Source organism: Schistocerca gregaria, chromosome 4 (assembly GCF_023897955.1).
Source record: "Schistocerca gregaria isolate iqSchGreg1 chromosome 4, iqSchGreg1.2, whole genome shotgun sequence".
Lineage (NCBI taxonomy): Eukaryota > Metazoa > Arthropoda > Insecta > Orthoptera > Acrididae > Schistocerca > Schistocerca gregaria.
In genome coordinates, this window is record NC_064923.1 from 264,151,783 (window position 1) to 264,170,784 (window position 19,002).

Genomic DNA, 19,002 nt, shown 5'->3' on the forward strand with positions numbered 1-19,002 from the left:
TCTCCAAAAGCTTATGCAATGATCGCATTGTGGAAATTCTGCTTGAATTATGGACACAATAGCATTGCATTAAATACAATCCCATTTATTATATACTGAAGACCCAAAGAAACTTGCCTGCCTAATAGCTTGTAGGGCCCCCACAGCATGACATGGTATCAATTCTACTAATGTCTGAAGTAATGCTGGATGGAACTGACACTGTGAATCCATAAAAGTCTGAGGGTGGAGATCTGTTGGAAAATATTCTGAACAGCACATTGCATAGGCATCCCAGGTATGCTCAATAATGTTTATGTCTGGAGATTTTGGTGACCAGCAGAAGTGTTTTAAGTCAGAAGAGTTTATCTGGAGCCACTCTGTGGCAATTCTGGATGTGTGGGAGTGTCACATGGTCCTGCAGTAATTGTCCAAGTCTGTCAGAATACACAGTGGACATGAATGGATGCAAGCGATCAGACAGGATGCTTACATACACGTCACCTGTTGGTCATATCTAGACATATTTGGGGTCCCATATCATCCAACTGCACACACCCCACACCACTGCAGAGCCTCCACCAGTGTCAACAGTCCCCTGCTGATATACAGGGTCCATGGATTCACGAGTGTCTCCATACCCATACACGCCCATCTGCTTGATGCAGTCTGAAACGAACCTTGTCCTTCCAGGCAACATGTCTCCGGTCATCAGTAGTCCAATGTCGGTATTTAAGGGCCTAGGCAAGGCATAAAGCTTTGTATCTGGTGGTCATCAAGAGTACACGAGTGGACCATGACTTCCAAAAGCACATATGATGTTTCATTGAATGGTTCACTTGCTGATACTCGTTAATGGCCCATCATTGAACTCTGCAGCAATTTGTGGAAGAGTTGCACTTCTGTCATGTTGTATGACACTCTTCAGTCATCGTTGGCCCTGTTCTTGCAGGATCTTTTTCTAGCCGCAGTGATATGGTAGATTTGATGTTTTAGCGGATTCCTGATATTCACGGTACACTTGTGAAATGGTCGTACAGGAAAATCCCCATTTCATCGTTACCTCAGAGTTGCTGTGTCCCATTGCTCATGCACTATGTTTGAACTCACTTAAATCTTGATAACATGCCACTGTAGCAGAAGTAACCCATCTAACAACTGCACGAGACACTGGTCTTACATAGGCCTTAATGAACGCAGCACCGTATTCTGCCTGTTTATATATCTCTGTATTTGAATACCAATGCCTATACCAGTTTCTTTGGCGTTTCAATGTATATGTACTACTCTGTGCCCACCAGTTTCACAACATGTCTGTAGAATTGCACCTGAGCTAACAGAAACAAAAGCAATTTTAGAGGACATCCTCCTGGCTGGAATTATACATTGTTCCCAATATCTGCTGTTGTCATCCTAGCATCTATCACCTAAGAATGATGATTCATTGTGTCCTTGTGGTGAATACCAGAACTTTTCAAGACAGGTGCCCAACACTAAACATTCAGGACTTCATATGTGCATTAACAAGCTCAAGAGTTTTCAGTGTTTTATAGTCTGATGTAAAGCTTGCAATCAAATTCCTGTGACACCCGACACATCCAAAAAACAGCAGTGATTACACCTTCTGGTCTGTTTGAATTTTTTTCTATGCCATTTGGCACTAAAATAGCACCCAACTTGGCAAAATTTTGCTTTGCTTACCTGCTTGACATTATGGTTTTCTCACCAAACTCCTGGGTCTCAGCAGATGGTATCTGTGTGTTACCATATACGTCAAGGCCAGCAGACTATCTACAATTAAGACATTTCCTTAAGGTGGAAAATTTTTTATCACCAACCTCTCCCAGCAACAGTTGAATAATCACCACTCACAGATTCATTCTCAGGTCACAACATCACAGGCAAACACAGAAGCAAACTTTGGTAATGGAGAAAGCTTTCCACAATCTCCAGGCTAATCTCTCTAGTGCAGTGCTTCTTGTTCACTGTGCCATTAACTGTCATACATGCTAGCCAAAATTCAATTGACCACATTAACAACCATTAAGTTTTTTTTCTAAAAGCTATCGAGTCTTTACAACAGAACATTGGCCATTTATGGGAGCATTAGACATTTCCAGCCTCAAACCAGCCTCAGACCTGTAACAATATACACGTAGTATGTGACAGTCCAAAATGTGTTGTGTGTGGTGTCATGGTAAAATCAATCACCTTAACTTCATACACATCAACTGTACAATCAATATAAGCTAAAACATGGTGTATGGACATATGTGATGTCCTTATGTGAATTACTGTGAAAAAATTGTTATAGATGGAAGGGGAGTAGAAAGACACTGACCTGTGGGTGTTGCCAGCTGTACAGCAACATGGGCAGCATAGAGGCAGCTGGTCACAGAGAAATGTGCCAACAGCCATCAAACACTAAATGTAACTTAAAAAGTGGTGGTAGCACTATTTGTTCAGAAACTTTACTCCCAATGAATACAGCAATTTAATGGGGTACTTCAGCCGATTTCTGAAAATGTTAGTATCCAGTCCTACAGAGATTTGAAGACACAGTTCAAATGTTATACAGCACTGAATTGGATTCGAATTTTTGTTATTTTTAAATGAAATGAGAAACAGATTTACATCCTCATAATTGTCCTATTTATGCTTTTGTTCATTCTCTAATTATCTCTTAGTCAATCTCATGCTGAAACCCATCCTTTGTGTCATTCCTGTATTGTGTAATGGAACAGTTCCTCATAATGGGAACTATGTGGTAATGGATATTTTCCTTATATCACTTTCCTGGTAATTCTTTGTTACAGTTGATAAGAAATGTGAAACTATCAGACTATTTAAACAAGGATGTTGGCAGTGAATGTAGTAATCTTATCTGCACATTACCCATTAATGTCTAAAACATCAAGAGTAAATTTCATCTAACATCAGCATGACTATCGGTACACAAACACACATTACATTGAAGTATCAGATGTCCTCAGAAGCAGTACAGGAAACCAACTCTCAGTCACACAGTACAGTATTCTGTATGAAATGTAACAATGTTAGGATGGAGTGCAGTTTCAAACAGTCTTTTGTTGCGCCTGTCTGTAACTCAGCATCTCCACTAATGGTGACTAGCAACTATCTTTTTAATAATATTAGTACAATATTCTACGTAACTCTGGCAGAGTAGCCTTAAATAGCACATTGTTTATACTATGAGAGAGAGAGAGAGAGAGAGAGAGAGAGAGAGAGAGAGAGAGAGAGAGAGAGAGAGAGAGAGAGAGAGAGAATATACGCACAACAATTTTCCTCTCGGAAGTGGAATATTTTATTTCCAAACAACATTGGGTAAACTCTCCAAAAGGATTGAATATTTTCAATGATTTAGAACAAATTTTATCCATAACCAAAAATTTACTGTGCACATTGCCAAAAAGAAAAAGAATTATTTACTGACCTGGTTTAAGTGATACAGTATACTCTAGTCTCTCTTCAGAATAGCTGCTACAAAATAATTTTGTCCATATTCACACAAACAATTGAGTAACCAGTAATAAATTGACAAGATAAATCTCAAGTCTCTTCAGCACATAATCTGTACTTTATTCTTACTTTATACTTATATTAATCCCTTGAATCTATTACGGTTATGTCTCTATTCTTACAACTAATCACAGCCATTACTGTCTTGGAAAATTTTACTCCTTACAAATCTGCCACACTACAGAAGTTTGAAATAAAATACCAGTATCAATTTATGGTTCATTGAATGTGTTTACTGTTTTATATGTAATACTTAATCTTCAATAAATTTTAATCTAAAAAAATTAGATTTAACAGTGTTATACTTCAGCATTGCAGCAGATTTGTATCTAAGCAAAAGTTAAGTAAAATTTGTATATTTATCATACAGAGTGTTTTGCTTCAGAAGTTAACTATATAAATCTCTCTTACACACACACACACACACACACACACACACACACACACACACACACACACACAATAATTTCATTGAGCAAAATGACTTACAATAATTTGTACAATTTCTGGCATATTTAAACAAGAGTAACAGTGGTCCTTTTCCTATCAATTGAATGCAGGAATGTGAATGCATTCATATTACAAGAAAAAATGAAATGCATATTATCCAATACTGTAAACGACAGACAATTGGAAGTGATGTATAAAACAGAGTCATATGCTCTGCTGACAACTAAGGTAGTTATTCTTCAATTTCTAAATGTACATTGTCCGCATCTGAAATGTATTTGTGCTTGTACTTCTCAAAAAAGTTTACAAGTTCTTCAGAGAATTTATTGTGGAGTTCAGTGATTTGTTCCTCTGTCGGATCTTCAACTTTCTTCACTTCAATTGGTGAGCCAACTGTAAAAAGAACATGTTAATGTGTTAGTTGGTTTGTTATAAACAAATTTATTTCCATTTAAATTCACTCACTTAAGGTCACAAAAGTGAATATTTCTACTATGTATTGATAAATTCCTCATGCCATAATGAACTACAATACTGAATTCACAAAATCTTATTTATGCACTTCAGTGCTATCCTAGAAATACTTTTTTCGTTTCAGTCATTTCCAGCAACAAACTGTACAGTTCAGGCCATTATGTACAGCATTTTTTGTTCAAACTGTCAGTGTAAAAATGGAACAACTGCTGTCTTGACTCTCCACATCCTTGATCAGGATACCCAACCGAAGGTTTTGTCTGATTGGTTTCATCATCAGTCTTTTCCCTTGCAACAAAAGTGACAATTATAACCCCCCTCATTTATGTCAATGAATTATTTAATGTACAAACATGTGTGTAGCCAGTATTTGATATTTTTGGCACATTGAGTTAAAAATATTTTGTTACCTAATTGCCTTTACCATTCAATGAAAGGTACCTACATTTCCCATAGAACATGTTACCTCTTGCTGTTTAACCTTAATTCAGCTTTATGTTTAGTAAAGGGAGTTTCTGGACTTTGACATCAGTTTTCTCTGACACAAATTAGCTTACTATTTCCTTCTCAAAACAGAAAGACATCAATCTCCTAAATTTATGTCCAACAGTTGCTACAGTGGATGTTCATAGTTCATTTATAGACTGATGCTGTCTATATAAGCCACACTGTGGTTAGGATTCCACATCAATCTTTAGGATCACTTATAACTATAGGCATAAGCTGCTTCTTAAAGGCAGGCAGTTCTATGAAGAAGAAATGACCTGACCCCTTGTTTTATTTTGATATCACATTTTGTTGATTGCTGTCATTTTTGGCTATTTGAATCGGTGTCACATGTTGCCTGTTTGTACTGGTATCTGCATTTTATGTCGAGCTACATTCCGTCTTTCATTTTCCATTGTTCAATTGTGTTGCACTATGTAGCTTCAGAGTGTTTTTTTTCTTTTTTTTAATATCGTGTTTCATTCTTTCTTGTTAGCTTTGGCTATTAGCATTACTGGCAGGCTTTAGCTTTTTGTATTGGTATCAGAATTTTAAGTAAAGCTGCATAGGTCAAGTAACACTTTTGTTAACAGCTCTAGTTGGTTTGCGCAATATGCATTTTTTCATCTTCGAAAGCAACTACTGTATAATGGTTTTCTTTGTTTCATTTTGTATGTTTTACTATTATCAAGATTTTGAGGCAATTATTTTAGTTTTTTTATCCATCCCTGCACAAATCCCCCAATTTTTCCTGATTTACCCTGCATATTCAATGTTTATTATTAAGAATTTGTACAAGTCTATTTGACATTCATTTTTTTGCACCATGAGAATGGACAATGTCATTGGTCATCATTTTGAAATCACCTTAGTGTTGCTTTTTTGTAGCCTATAATGCATCATTGGTCAAAGTCAGTAGATGATATTCAACACCTGGATAAACCATAATCTTCAATCATAAGAATCTTTGACTACTTGTCCACTGATGTAAACAATCTGATGGAAAACAACATCAGCTTCAAACAAACAGAAATCTTATCCGGTTGACAACTACTCTGTTATCTAGAAGAATTTAAACATTTTTAAGCTGATGAAGATGTCAGTACTTATTCTACCCTGACTGGACAGAATTTTGTTAAATTGTAGAGTAACAATACTAATTCAAAATAATACAGTCCCAGATAAATTTTATAATGAAAGTAGTCTTAACATTCTCCAAGAGCATTACTCCGATTTCAGCCTCCAGGTATTCGTGTGTGCTGGTATCTCAAGGCAAAGTACTTGACAAATACAAATTTCAGATTGGTTAAAAAAGCAGCAGCTGTTGAATGGTTCAAAATATGATAGCTGTATGTTCTCGTATACAGATTACTTATGCTCTTAGAGTAATTATTGATATCAAGTTCAGCTGGGCTTTTAGGGCACTAGATTAAATCTGCAACTTATTTTGTTTAAGGTTATTCATAAGTATCCCTGGGGGTATATGAAGATGTTTGAATTTAAACAAGACATACAACCAATTAACACTTGTCAGTGGATAAATCATCTACCGAAGTTTTTAACTCATTATAGGTGCTCAGTATGACCATTTGTAATACTGAGGCAGTTCAGCATTGACATAATCATTAACGTATGAAGGCAAGTGTGGTGGAGCACCATCTTGCTGTAAAATGAAGTATTCACTGTACTGCTGAAAGTGTGGCACAAGCCATTGTTGCACTGTGTTCAGGGACGTGGAACCCCCTCAGAGTTTTTTTTTCTACAAAGAAAAATGACCCATGAACTTTTGAAGAGGACATGGCATGAAAGATGATAACTTCATGTGAGTTGTGAATGTATTCCACAATCTTGTGTGGATGTTCTGTGCCCCAAACATATGCATTATGACAATTCAATATTCCAGACATGTGAAACATGACTGACAAAGCCAGCTTCTATCCAAAATGATTTTCCTCCAGTAGTCAGTACAAGTCATTGTGAAAGTCAGAATGAAGCTCATTTTCAGAGTAGTCAGTGCATTTAACAAATGCAGATGATAAGGTTTTACACACAGATGTATGTTTAATAGGTCAGAAAGTTTATTGCAGTATCTGCAGTTCTCTACTTGGACATGTCTATTCTATGAGTCCTGCCTATTCTATGAGCTCCCATACATACTTTAACTTCTCTGCTGATTACATCTGAAATCTTTTCTTCACAGTGTTACACCCCCAGAATGATATTCTGGATAGGTGTGAAAATATTCAAAGTTTTTCTGGCCAGAATCAGAGCCACAGTAGAAGTCAAGGCACACTAATGTACAATAACTAGATTTGAATGACAACCCATAACAGCAGCCAGTAATGGATGCAGCTTGATCACACCACCTAGTTAAATTGCCACAAACCACCCGAGCTAGTGGACTAAGTGCCAACACAGTGAAGTGACCCCATGAAGAAAGCAGGATAATGTCATTATGTTGACCATGTGCAGGGAAGTAACAATACCAAAGACATACACAAGAACAGCTTTCAGTTCACACAGTGCAAAAGCAAGTGAACAGAAAGAGTGAAGAATGGAGTTCGTATACCACAACAGGGTGTAGGCTGCTGAAAGGTTTAGGAAACTATAGCACATTTGGTCAATTTTTGCCACACAGTAGTATCACCACTGTAGACTGATCAGTAAAAATCCTCTGTTTTTGCAGCTTACTTCCCAGTTTGCAGTTAACCAGTCTCAAGGTGGGCCCTGTGACACTCCATCTGGGGCCCACCTAGTTGACTACAATTTATGCTGCAAGAGCCAATCCATTGTGAAGGACTTAGCTGCCACAGGCTGCTGCTTCCCATCACTGATGCCTTCAGCCTCCTACCACCAGGCCCCCTGGAGGCCTCGTTGATGGTACCCAATGAGCTGTTTAACTACCATCAACTCAAAGGAGCACAGTAGGTGTTGCCACTGCCCAACATGAGTCAGAGTGAACACTAGCATCACTGGCTGGTCTCTCTCTGAGGGGCCATGACTGAACACTTCATTACTACAGCCACCTTATGCTGAGCTGTTGGCTGTCTTTCTTTGGCACAATCAACAGCATCAACAAAAGTGCCCTGGTAACCCACTGGCATGTCTTATGTTGTCAGTGCCAATGCAGGCAACACTGATCAACTTATGGCTAGCTAACCAATGTTGCAGGGTGCCAAGAATACACACCTCTCAGGGGCATTCAGCTGTGCACAACACGCCGGCCTCAGTGCATACCACTGTGGCCAGTGCCCTTATGCTCGCCTGACTACTGGCAACCTTGAAGAAAGACAACTGCATAACTACAAATAATAAATGTGTATTCCGAGATGTCATATTAGCCCTTCTGGTGTTCAACAGGTCCTCACTGCCACATGTCATTCTGTGCCATCTTGGCAACATGAAAACCACAGATCCAGCCTTCTATATTTGGTGTCAGTAATTGGATACCATTGGTAGACATTTACATGTGGTACCATATCTGCACAATTGCAGCATCAACAACCAACATTATCTGTCGAGCTACTCCTCTAGCTCTCCTGCTACATTTTACACTTGCCCAATATGCAGTGTGATGAATGACACTTGTTGGCCTTGTGTGTGTTTTTTTGTTTACAGCTATGGTGGATCATCTTGTTTGTCATATGAACTTTGAAGTGTCATTTGTTAACCTACAGCAGTCTGGATATCAGTCTCAGTTCCAAGACAATTTTAAGGAAGTTTTCTTTCACCTGGTCAGAACCCATATTGTAATTTGTCTTTATTGAATTCCCACATATGCAGGATGTGTCAGATATGTTTAGTATGAGGCACAATAGTTCACAGATTCTTTTTGGGACATGATATGTTGCAAGGATTAATATAGTTTTTTTCTCATATACACATTGTGGGTACAATTTACCAATTTTTTTCCTTGTATGACACCAGATGGAGGTTACACAAATTGTTTACTATGCATAACAAGCAGCATTCTATTTCTGCATAGATTTGTAACATGTGGCAATATGCTGTTTAAGACTTTTCCAATGTAGTAAATGCTTTATTGGTTCACAGCCATCATGTCGGATAATGTTGTGGAAGCTGCACAATATTTCAACAAGACAGCTGCCTCTTGCCATCTTCAGCACCTGAAGATGATGAGCAGCTGTCTTGCCAAAATATTGTGCAGCTTGCACAATGTTATCTGACATGACAACTGTGAACTGATGAAGTATATGCGCCAGTGTTACATGAGACATTTAAAGCCTTGTAAGGGCAGAGAGTCACATGGTTGGAAACCACAATCAAACAGAAGAAATTGAATGACGCATTATTGAAGAAAGCAGCAGCACTGAGGCAAAAGACTCATTCAATATACCAGTTCCTTAAGTTGATCATGTAACGGCTAATCTAGCAACTCATTTTTCAGCAAAAACAGATGAGATGTGTGTATTTATTAGTGATGTGAGGGCTGATGCTAAATTTAGGCAATTGGTTGGACAAAACTTGTTTAAACATGTGAAGTTACAGTTAGTGGGTTATGCAAAGACATCATGTACAACAAGACCCTTAGCAAGGCACAAACATTTGATGAGCTGGCTACTGGACTCATCCAGCATTATCACTAACAGAAAATCATGAGGGGTCTGTTTTGTTTCTTTAGGTAGAAACTCAGTGAATTGTCTCAAAAACACAGCAAGTGAATGAAGTCCTTATCAGATAAGAGAGTTAAGCACAGACTAGAGCTAACACTGAATGTAGAGATACAGTAATTTTGCACAAGTTGGAAAATGGAACTTCAGTTGTGTTTTTGAGGAGTATTTCCAACAATGTGTCAAGAAGACTGAGGGGAGAAAATCAAAGTGATTTGTTCACTGTCATTAGGATCACTACACAGCTGGAGGAAATTGACATTGCTATTCTGGGACAAAGTGACCGTAGTGTTTTTCTCCTCTGAGGTAAAGTGTTAAAGATGCAGGTGAATAGGATGCATCAAGCAGTGCCATCAGACAAAATGTTACAAATTTGTAACAGTAGGGCATGAGGTGCAGTGGAGCTAATGCAAAAGGCAAAATAAACACTGTCTGGGTAAGTGTTCATTAAATGCACAAGAGGGTGCTTCAACTGTCCAAAGGCATTCTCAGTGAAACAAAGTACTGTACAAATGTGAACAGAAACAGAATGCTGCTTGTTATGCATAGTAAACAATACGAAACTAATTTTTTGTGAACACGGCTGCTCGTGTGTGTCATTGGTCTGGATCTCTTTAGACAGAAAGAGGGAGGGATTAGATGGGTAAGGTGACAATGTCGTCATATCATTGGGGACAACACTGCTCAGGTTTAGCGTTGTACCACACAGGGTTTCTTTTGCTTTTAGACGATATTTGGATGAAATCATCTTCGCTAAACTTGATTCTAATTTATTTAAGAGAAGTTAAAATTTCCAGATGGTGTTAGGTAAACTTTAGCAATAACCAAGCTGAACTTAATCTTCATAGCTGCAGTCTCATTGTCCTTAACATTTGTTTGAGTTAAGGGAATAGGGCCATAAAAATCTATATTTGCCTCTATGTATATCACTGCCACACATTACTTGCTGTCATTCCTGCAGTAGTAGGAAGATACAATGAATTTAGTTATTTATGTATGTCTACTTAATTCAGGCTTGCACCAGTGCTCATAAATGCATATATCTGAGGTACCCTTTAGCCTTTATCTTGTCTGTTAGTAATACATTAATTTCACCAGTGTTGTAGTCAGGGATTTTACATATAAATGTTATGAATGTTTAGATCAGGTTGATTCACAGCTTGGTAGCTACATGTAATATTTACAGTATCATACCCCTTTAGTTTAGATTCATATTGCCAGTAGTGTCACCATCTTCATTGTTCTTTTTCACATACTAGTCCATAGTTGTTTACAGGTCTATACTCTTGCTTTGTTTTGGCAATTTCACTTTATTACAGTGCTTTTTAATCCATCTATCCATTAATGTGTCATTTGTTTTATTTGTATGTCTGAAATTACACCCCATCAGGTGTCCTGCTGTTTCTTCTTTTCTGCTTATTTCTTCTCACATACTGGTCCATAATTTTCTATCTCTTCTGGTTTGGTGGTTGTTCTTCAGGGCAGTCTTTTTTTTTATTTGTTTGTTCATTTGTGTATGCTGTATTGCTGGTTCTATACTAGGCTTTTTATTTTGCCAAATGTATGAAAGAGGCAAGTCTACTGCGAGAGTGCATCTTTGTTTATCTGTAAATCATGAACTGTTTATTTGTTTTTGTAGAGTAGTAGTAGTAGTAGTAGTAGTAGTAGTATTTTTTACTATGAAATGATAGACTATTTTTCCATTCAGGTCTTGGGCATCACATTTAAGAGGTACTTTAAGAATTGTTATATTCATTGTGTGTCTTAGTTTCAATATGCATCCCAGAGAATCTGTAATGTTCATTGGCATTTGAGTAATCAATAACTATTAATTTACTGTTCACTGAGAAATCCTTAGTTAATTTGTCCAATTTTTGAACAACTTAATTTTGAGCTTACATAAACTTACCGACAGTAGTAACAGGATTCCTACGAGGTACAATACCAAAGGAGTACTGAAACAAACCACGACCAATTGGAAGCACAGGTGCCATTCCAGTAATCTTGCGGCAAAAGTGCTGGAATTTCAGAAGTCTTGTACCTTCTAGTTGATCATACAGATCGGTCTCCCCAAATGAGATAACAGGAACGAGTGGACAACTGAAACAAAATAAAAATGAAACTTAACAATTCATTTTCACTTATTTTCACCTAGTTTTAATTTCACCTAGTTTTAATTTATCTTTTTTTCCTCTATGCTTTCAGTAAGTTTTTTATTTATGAGCCAGGGCAATTAAACAACCACAAAAATAAAAGAGCTTTAACAGTGATTTGGCACTTCACAAATTCAAGAAGCATAAACTAAAAAGTCAATTTACTATCACGGCACTAGGCTTGGAAACACCAATAATTACAGATGAGCATCATGTTTATTTTGCAGATAGACAGCGTATTACAACTTCAGTAAAGGCATGTGTGCAAGGGATTTTTCAATAGCTGTAAGACATTTCAAGACAGACAAAGGCATATGAAGCACTAGCAGACAATGTGATTAAGAAGATGAAGAGCAATTTGGGGCTGCATGATAAGATGAGTACTTTTTTAAAAATATTTCTCATGTATTCAGCCAGATGGCATCATCCAGAAGACATTATATTTTGGTAAACCAGGAACCCCGCCATGTAGCTGGATCTCTAATGTCTCTACATGATGAACTAATAAATAAAGACAGCAGTTTTCAGTTAAGCAAGATCTGGGACCAGTATGGAGCATCACCAAAGCACAGCAATAATCTGTGGTCAAATTAAGATTGTGGGTACATTGTTGAACATGCCAGTAGATACCTGCATCCAACACCAACTGAAGCAGAACTGAGGACATTGCATCTAGTCCCAGGGTCAAGCTTCCCCTACACGCACACCAGGTCTGCACCTGGGGCTGGGTGGGTGAAGACTGGGTGATATATGAGAGAGAGAGAGAGAGAGAGAGAGAGAGAGAGAGAGAGAGAGAGAGAGAGAGAGAGAGAGAGAGAGAGAGAGAGAACCCAACAGGAAACAGTAACTCTTCAGGAATGCCTGGAGATGGCAAGTAGTCTGTTTACTGAAATATCACTGTTTCTGACTATTGCCACCCCGCTGAATAGCCAAGAAATATTCAAAATTCTGTTACGGACAGAAAACCTAAAATCATGGAAGGTGAGTACTGTTTTGTTGCGTGTTAGCAAAAACTACCAGAACAACTTGCTCTAGTGTGTTACACCCACTTTTTAGCCAGCTATCCTTGGCAAGACTTTTCATTGTATGTGGATAGTACAAATTACTTGTCCATGCAAATAAATCTCCAAGAAGGTGAATATTAGGGGAAGAATGTTTTGATGTGGAAAGTACATTTGTCACAATGGAATTACTGATTATTTTTAAATGCAGTGTGGACAGGTAAGAGAAATGAAAAGTGAAGTACATCTCAATACAAGTTTACCTGTTGACTACATAAACATGTGATATGGATCTGACAGAAGGTCTTCAACTCTTTAGAGAAATGGACAGAATGACTCCATAAAGCAGTAAATTTTTCCTACCAGTAAGATGTGGTAGTGTATCATGGATAGGCATTTTATATGAGATTACACATTCCCAATGCACCATCTCCATATACGTTAGCATTTGTTAATATTACAAAAATTTTTGCAGCACTGGAGCATGGACTGATAAAAAGAAAAATCTTGTACATACCCATGTTTCAGTGCTAGCCTGATGAAACCACGTCGTCGCTTCAGAATTACTCGATACGTGCGAGGTTTGCATTTCAGTGCTTCTGATGCACCACCCACAATTAACACAGCAGCATTTCCTCCTCCTGGTTTGTCCATAAGATACCCAATGCTTTCAGCAGAAGCAGAACATCCACCTAAAACAAATGATTCTTTTTCTTGACAGTTCAAAAGCTGGGTTGACAATTTTCTACTGTGATAACTGAATTAATTTAAATACAGTTTAATTTGTTCACTTAAATTGTAGTCTACATGAAACTGCTAAAAGTTATAAAGTATTTATTACCTGTGGCTTCGTGCTGCAAAATACTAAAGTACTTCTACAGTTGACATTAATAAACTTCGTAAGTATTTTGGGCAAAGCAGTGATACAAACATCACAAAACAGAGTGCAGATAACCAAGTTTGACAGTTTGTGAGTCTTCTAATTCTGAGCCATGTCCTTTGCTTCGATGCATCTTCAGCAATGCCTAGCATATTTTAACATTTGAATCTAATTTGACACTACAAACTGTTTCTTTGCACAGTGCAATTATTATGACCAATTGAATGATTAATGATGTGGATGTTCCTTCATTTGATAATTTAACCTTCTACCATCGCTACGATGATTAAATTTCTAGCATTCATGTAATACTGCAGCCGATTATTGGGGTCCTGTTTCCATGCAGTCGTCTATCATATTTGTAGCTCAGAACTTATGTTTCTGGAATTTTATTTAATATTGCACTGATTGTTTTCACTTTTCTGAAAGCTATTTGATGTGAACTGTCATATTACAGGCACAATTTCTGGATGAGTATTATCTAGCAGAAAGTCAACTTTATATGAAACTTCTGTTTTATGAAAGGCTTGGGTAATATATTCTTAGTGTATTTTAATTTCCTGATGGTTAATTGCCCTTTTGCCATCAGTATCAATGTATTTTTTTACATTATTTAGTAAATCAACATTCATCTTCATCCAAACGTACACTCTGCAAAAAACACTGTGAGGTACACTGCAGAGGATATGTCCCCTTGTACCAGTTATTAGAGTTTCTTCCTATTCCATTCATGTCTGAAGTACGGGAAGAATTATTGACTGAATGCCTTTGTGCATGCAGTAATTATTCTGATCTTATCCTCATGATTCCTAAGTGAGCAATATGTAGGGGTGGTTGTATTTCTAGAGAAATAATTTAGTGCTAGTTTTGGAAATTTTGTTCATAGACTTTTTCATGGCTGTTTTTGTCTATCTTCAAGAGTTTTCCAGTTCAGTTCCTTTAATATCTGCGACACTTCCATCGATTAAACAAACCTCTGACCACTTCTACTGCCCTTCTCTGTATATGTTCAATTTCCCCCATTAGACCTATCTAGTATGCATCTCTCACACTTTAGCAATATCCAGAACCAGTCAGGGAGGGGGGGGGGGGGCAGCAGGGTGGGGGGAGAAGTGCCAGCAGCGTGGGTGGGGAGAATTGATTTCAAGCATATCAATAGTAAATCTCAAACTAAATTTAACATTTTTTTCTTCAATTTTGCTAACACACAGGCAAAAGTTTTTGCCAAATAAACTGTCACCATTTCACAGACACAATTTCTGTTTCTAGGAGACGTGAAGAATCTGAATTTAGTTTATACTGAAATTATGGAAATCAGTACACTCAGTTCTCACTAATCTGGCTTTCGGTAATCTGGTCTCTCAGTGATCTGGTCCACATCAGACCTCTAGTCACTCAAGCAGAAATAGCAGGCACAAAAATGAATAATTGTGTGCAACAATGTTAAACATTGCTAAAAAACATCAAATTGTGGTTTTCTTTGCATTTTAGTATCATGGTTTCTAAAAGGAAACTCATTCTAGTTGACATTAAGCAAAAACTCTAAATTTTGTTAAGTTGAACTGAGGTTCCCCACAGGGAGCTATTGCTGCTGGACACAGTGCTAAATGAACAACTGCTTATTACATAAAAAAAGAAAAAAAAGTGTTATTTGACACTATGAAACCCAGTTGGAGAATGAGTTAGTAAAACTCTAGGTTATGTGAAAGAGAGGAAACAAAGTGGTCATAGCTGTTTATAGTATGAGGAAGGTAGATGAAGATATAATCATGAGCATGTAGGAAAATAATAGTGAAAGTGATGAACAGGCCATAGGAGGAGAGAACAAGATTTCTCATACTGATAGTGCTGTAGCTGCAAACATATTCCTGGAGTATGTTATGCAGCAACCTTGTACAGTACCAATGTTACTGCTTGTTAAGCAGCTGCGGGATAAAGCATTCTACTGTCACATAGCACTGTGACAACTGAAAATTTGGGGCATGTTTCAAAGTGAGTTATACTACTGCACTTGTACAGGCATAAGGACCAACTTTTCTATAAAAATGAATTTTTCTTTGGCTTAATAAAGTATAGTCTGTATATGTTTCAGACACTGTCAATAATCTGGCAATTCCACTAATTCCACACGCATCAAGGAATGGCCAGATTAATGAATTAAAGAAGTTTGTGCAAACTCCATAACCATAATGAAGTCATAAAAAGCACGAGGACATTGTGTAGTAGACCTACACTATGCTGGAAGAGGAATGGGGAGATGGCAGCAAAAACATTAAAGCGAGAGTAAAAATACTGGAAACTATTGTGAATGTTTGCATATCTTTATTTCTTTTCAGTATTATTTCCCATCATTCTATCATTAACCAATTTTCTCTATTCAGTCTCTGTGTAGCACATTTTTTCATTTCACTACTACTCCATAACTGTTTTATCTTTCATACAATGACAAGAGCTGTTCTGGAGTAGGCATATCACTTTAAAACATCAACTTCTTGACAAAAGCATTTCTGATCATCTAATTAGACACATAGCATTGAGTGTCTCCCATAATAGGTACTGTAAGTTTCATTTATTTAAATCTGCATTCCATATTCAACTACACTGCAATGTTGTAGGAAATATTACCCTTTAAAGATGAGGGTCACCATCATATCTGTGTCATTGAATTCATATGTCAGATCATTTACTCGTTATTGAGTTGCCCTGTATATAGTACCACTGAAATGGCAACTTTTTTAACACATTCTTGTTTATCTGCATATAGTCATGATTCCTCTCACTTTCTTTCCTTCTTCCCTTCCAGCCATGGAATTAGTTAAACACTAAGCACATGCAATGGAACATTTAAACAACTGTCTATCCATTCTGGGATACAAAAGTGTTTTTAGTTATTTGACTAGGATATTTAAAGGGGGAATGGATGTTGCTAATAATATTTTGATTACCAAATAGAAATGTTATTAAGTGTAAGTATGACTGAAGGGTTTATGTATTATATGCATCCATATACTCAGATCTTTTCAGTCAAATGTGCCACTGCATAAAGCACAATTCTAGTATTTATAACATAACCATCTTATGAAATGGTAACTAATTAAGTGTCTCCAATTCTCATAAAGATTCACATAAAATTTTAAATTTAATTTATAGAACTTTGATTTTTTATATTTTAATTCTATGTCACAAACAGAAACTGATTATTGGAAAAGTAGAAAAGTAAACCAACCTAAGGATAAGCAGAGCTCTCTGAAGAAAGGAACCTTGAAATGTTGTTCCAGTGTAAGAGGATAAACAGTAATTCCTGGGAAAAGTTTGTCCCACCCCATATAATCTGTGGAGAAGCAGCCAAAAACCCCTGCACTCAGCACACCATGTGGAAATGCACAGAACAGGTAATTGCGATTTGGATCCAATGGTTCAATACATTCGAGGCGTAATGGAAAGAAGTCCCTAAAGTAGCGCCACCACAGCCATCGCCGTGCCCATTGTATCCTGTAACAAATGAATGTGTTGTCACATAGCCAGTTTCAGAGTATAAAGTAAATGGCAGAGAATAAATACTCAAAAGTGAATAGAAATGATTAGAAAAGTAAATATCACTCTCTGCAGTTGTCATTGACTTCCTAATGGGGTTTAGTTATTATAAAGAAAATTAATATCAGCCATTATTATTTAATGTAAACATCCATCAAATGCATAAATTGGGTATAATAAAGCTTAAATAACACTATTCTAATCTATAACAGGTTGAAGTCTACAAATACCATGAGTGTTTAAATTTAAGTTGAAAGGTGTAACTACACTTAGTTGCCAGAAGAAAATGAATGTAAGGGTAATATTTTACTTCAAACTATGGAAAGCACTTATGATTTGAGCTTTTAGAAATCTTTGTTTCTTCTCTGCTCAAAAAAATTGGATCAAGTTGGGGGCATCAAAATGTGCATGCATATAATGATACAACTATTATTCTTATTATGACAACAAAGTCATTAATTTTAATTATTATGTTGGTGAACCATTGTTAGATACTGAAATAACCACGGCCTAAAGAGGAACTGTGAGGCTTAACATTAGAACCACTGATATTTGGTCATATCCAGAACTGCCACTGGATCACTAATGACCCTGGTGTTTGTTGCCCTTTTATAATCCTGTGTCCGAGTGTTGTTATAGCTACTAATAAATCTGTTCTTTGAAGTATTGGACAGTTTGTTATAATACCACCAAAATAAAATAGCTTTTATCACCTTATACATTATGAGAACTTACACATTTTCTGGGTGTCCATATTAACTAGCATCACACACTGAGCACAAATAATAATATTTTGAGGCGCATTTTTTGCAGACTTCTTTTTTTACACACACATATGATACTTTACAAATGATTGTTTCCAGCACTTTGACTTTACAAGGCAACATTTGTCTTCTTTTTCAGAGCAGCCTCAATTTTCACAAAAGGATGCATAGTGCTGACAATCAGGACATTCTTGCTACTCTTCCCCTGATAAACAGCAATGTCATTCTTCGACAACACTGTACTGTAAAACTCTTTTTTAGCTTTTTGACAGAGGCTTGTATTTCCCTGGAAGATCACTTTATGGGGCCCCACATAACTTTTAGCATTTGCTTTCAAGGTTTCAGAGATGGCCAAGGGAGTTAAAAAATGGTCATATATAACATTTCTTCCCATATTCAAATAAGGTCAGGCTGACATGTAAACGTAATTGTTGCAGTTGGGAAGTGTTTCTATGCAGCACATAGATAAACAGAAAAACTTATGAACATGCATATCTTCATCAGCATTCATTCAGTAAATCACTATGTGGTGTAAGATCATCATCTTGTAAACTACAGGTTGTGGTAATTATTACTCAGATGGAAACCCCAGCACAACACTTCAAACTGGTGAATCAGCAGCATCTGCTCACAGAGCTGTGCATGTACTCAATCAAAAACCTTACAGTGTAATGTTAGTACATCTCTTGATTAATACAGAGACTGTTTTTCAACGTAAGTACTGCAACTGGATATTGCAGCCAGTGCACAATGGAGGGGTTGATTCTGCATTGCCCTTTTTCTGCTGAAGTATGGCTCTATTTATTGAAGCATTTGGACTCCTTAACAACTGATACATGAATTTTGAAACTCCTCCTGAAGTGTTTCACTGTTGTGTGAAAACTTAACCATTACGTTCAATTAAGACAAAAAATAATTTTCAAATAATCTTTTTTGATGAAATCTTAACTTCTGATAGGATATTTTGTATCATCAGGAAAGCCTCTTAATATTGTGATAACACATGTTGACAACAAGTGCTCTTACGCTGCAGGTTTCTTTTTTCATTGGTTGTTCGTTCTCTAAAAATTGCTATATAGCTCATGTACCTTTGAGACAATGTGGTTTGAT

The 19,002-nt window shown here is 37.0% G+C and overlaps 1 protein-coding gene across 3 annotated transcripts in view; it reads right to left on the reverse strand.

The window, feature by feature from the left end:
• Window positions 1–3,280: 3,280 nt before the first annotated feature.
• The window catches only part of LOC126266824 (2-acylglycerol O-acyltransferase 2-like), a 103,312-nt gene continuing 87,590 nt past the window's right edge, over window positions 3,281–19,002 (reverse strand). For all 3 annotated transcript variants that reach the window (XM_049971376.1, XM_049971377.1, XM_049971375.1), the window contains 4 exons: window positions 16,821–17,086; window positions 13,232–13,406; window positions 11,470–11,660; window positions 3,281–4,362 (listed from right to left, as the gene is read on the reverse strand). In XM_049971376.1, coding sequence (XP_049827333.1) covers window positions 4,202–4,362; window positions 11,470–11,660; window positions 13,232–13,406; window positions 16,821–17,086 — 793 coding nt within the window. In that variant the 3' untranslated portion in view covers window positions 3,281–4,201. The remainder of the gene's footprint in view (window positions 4,363–11,469; window positions 11,661–13,231; window positions 13,407–16,820; window positions 17,087–19,002) is intronic.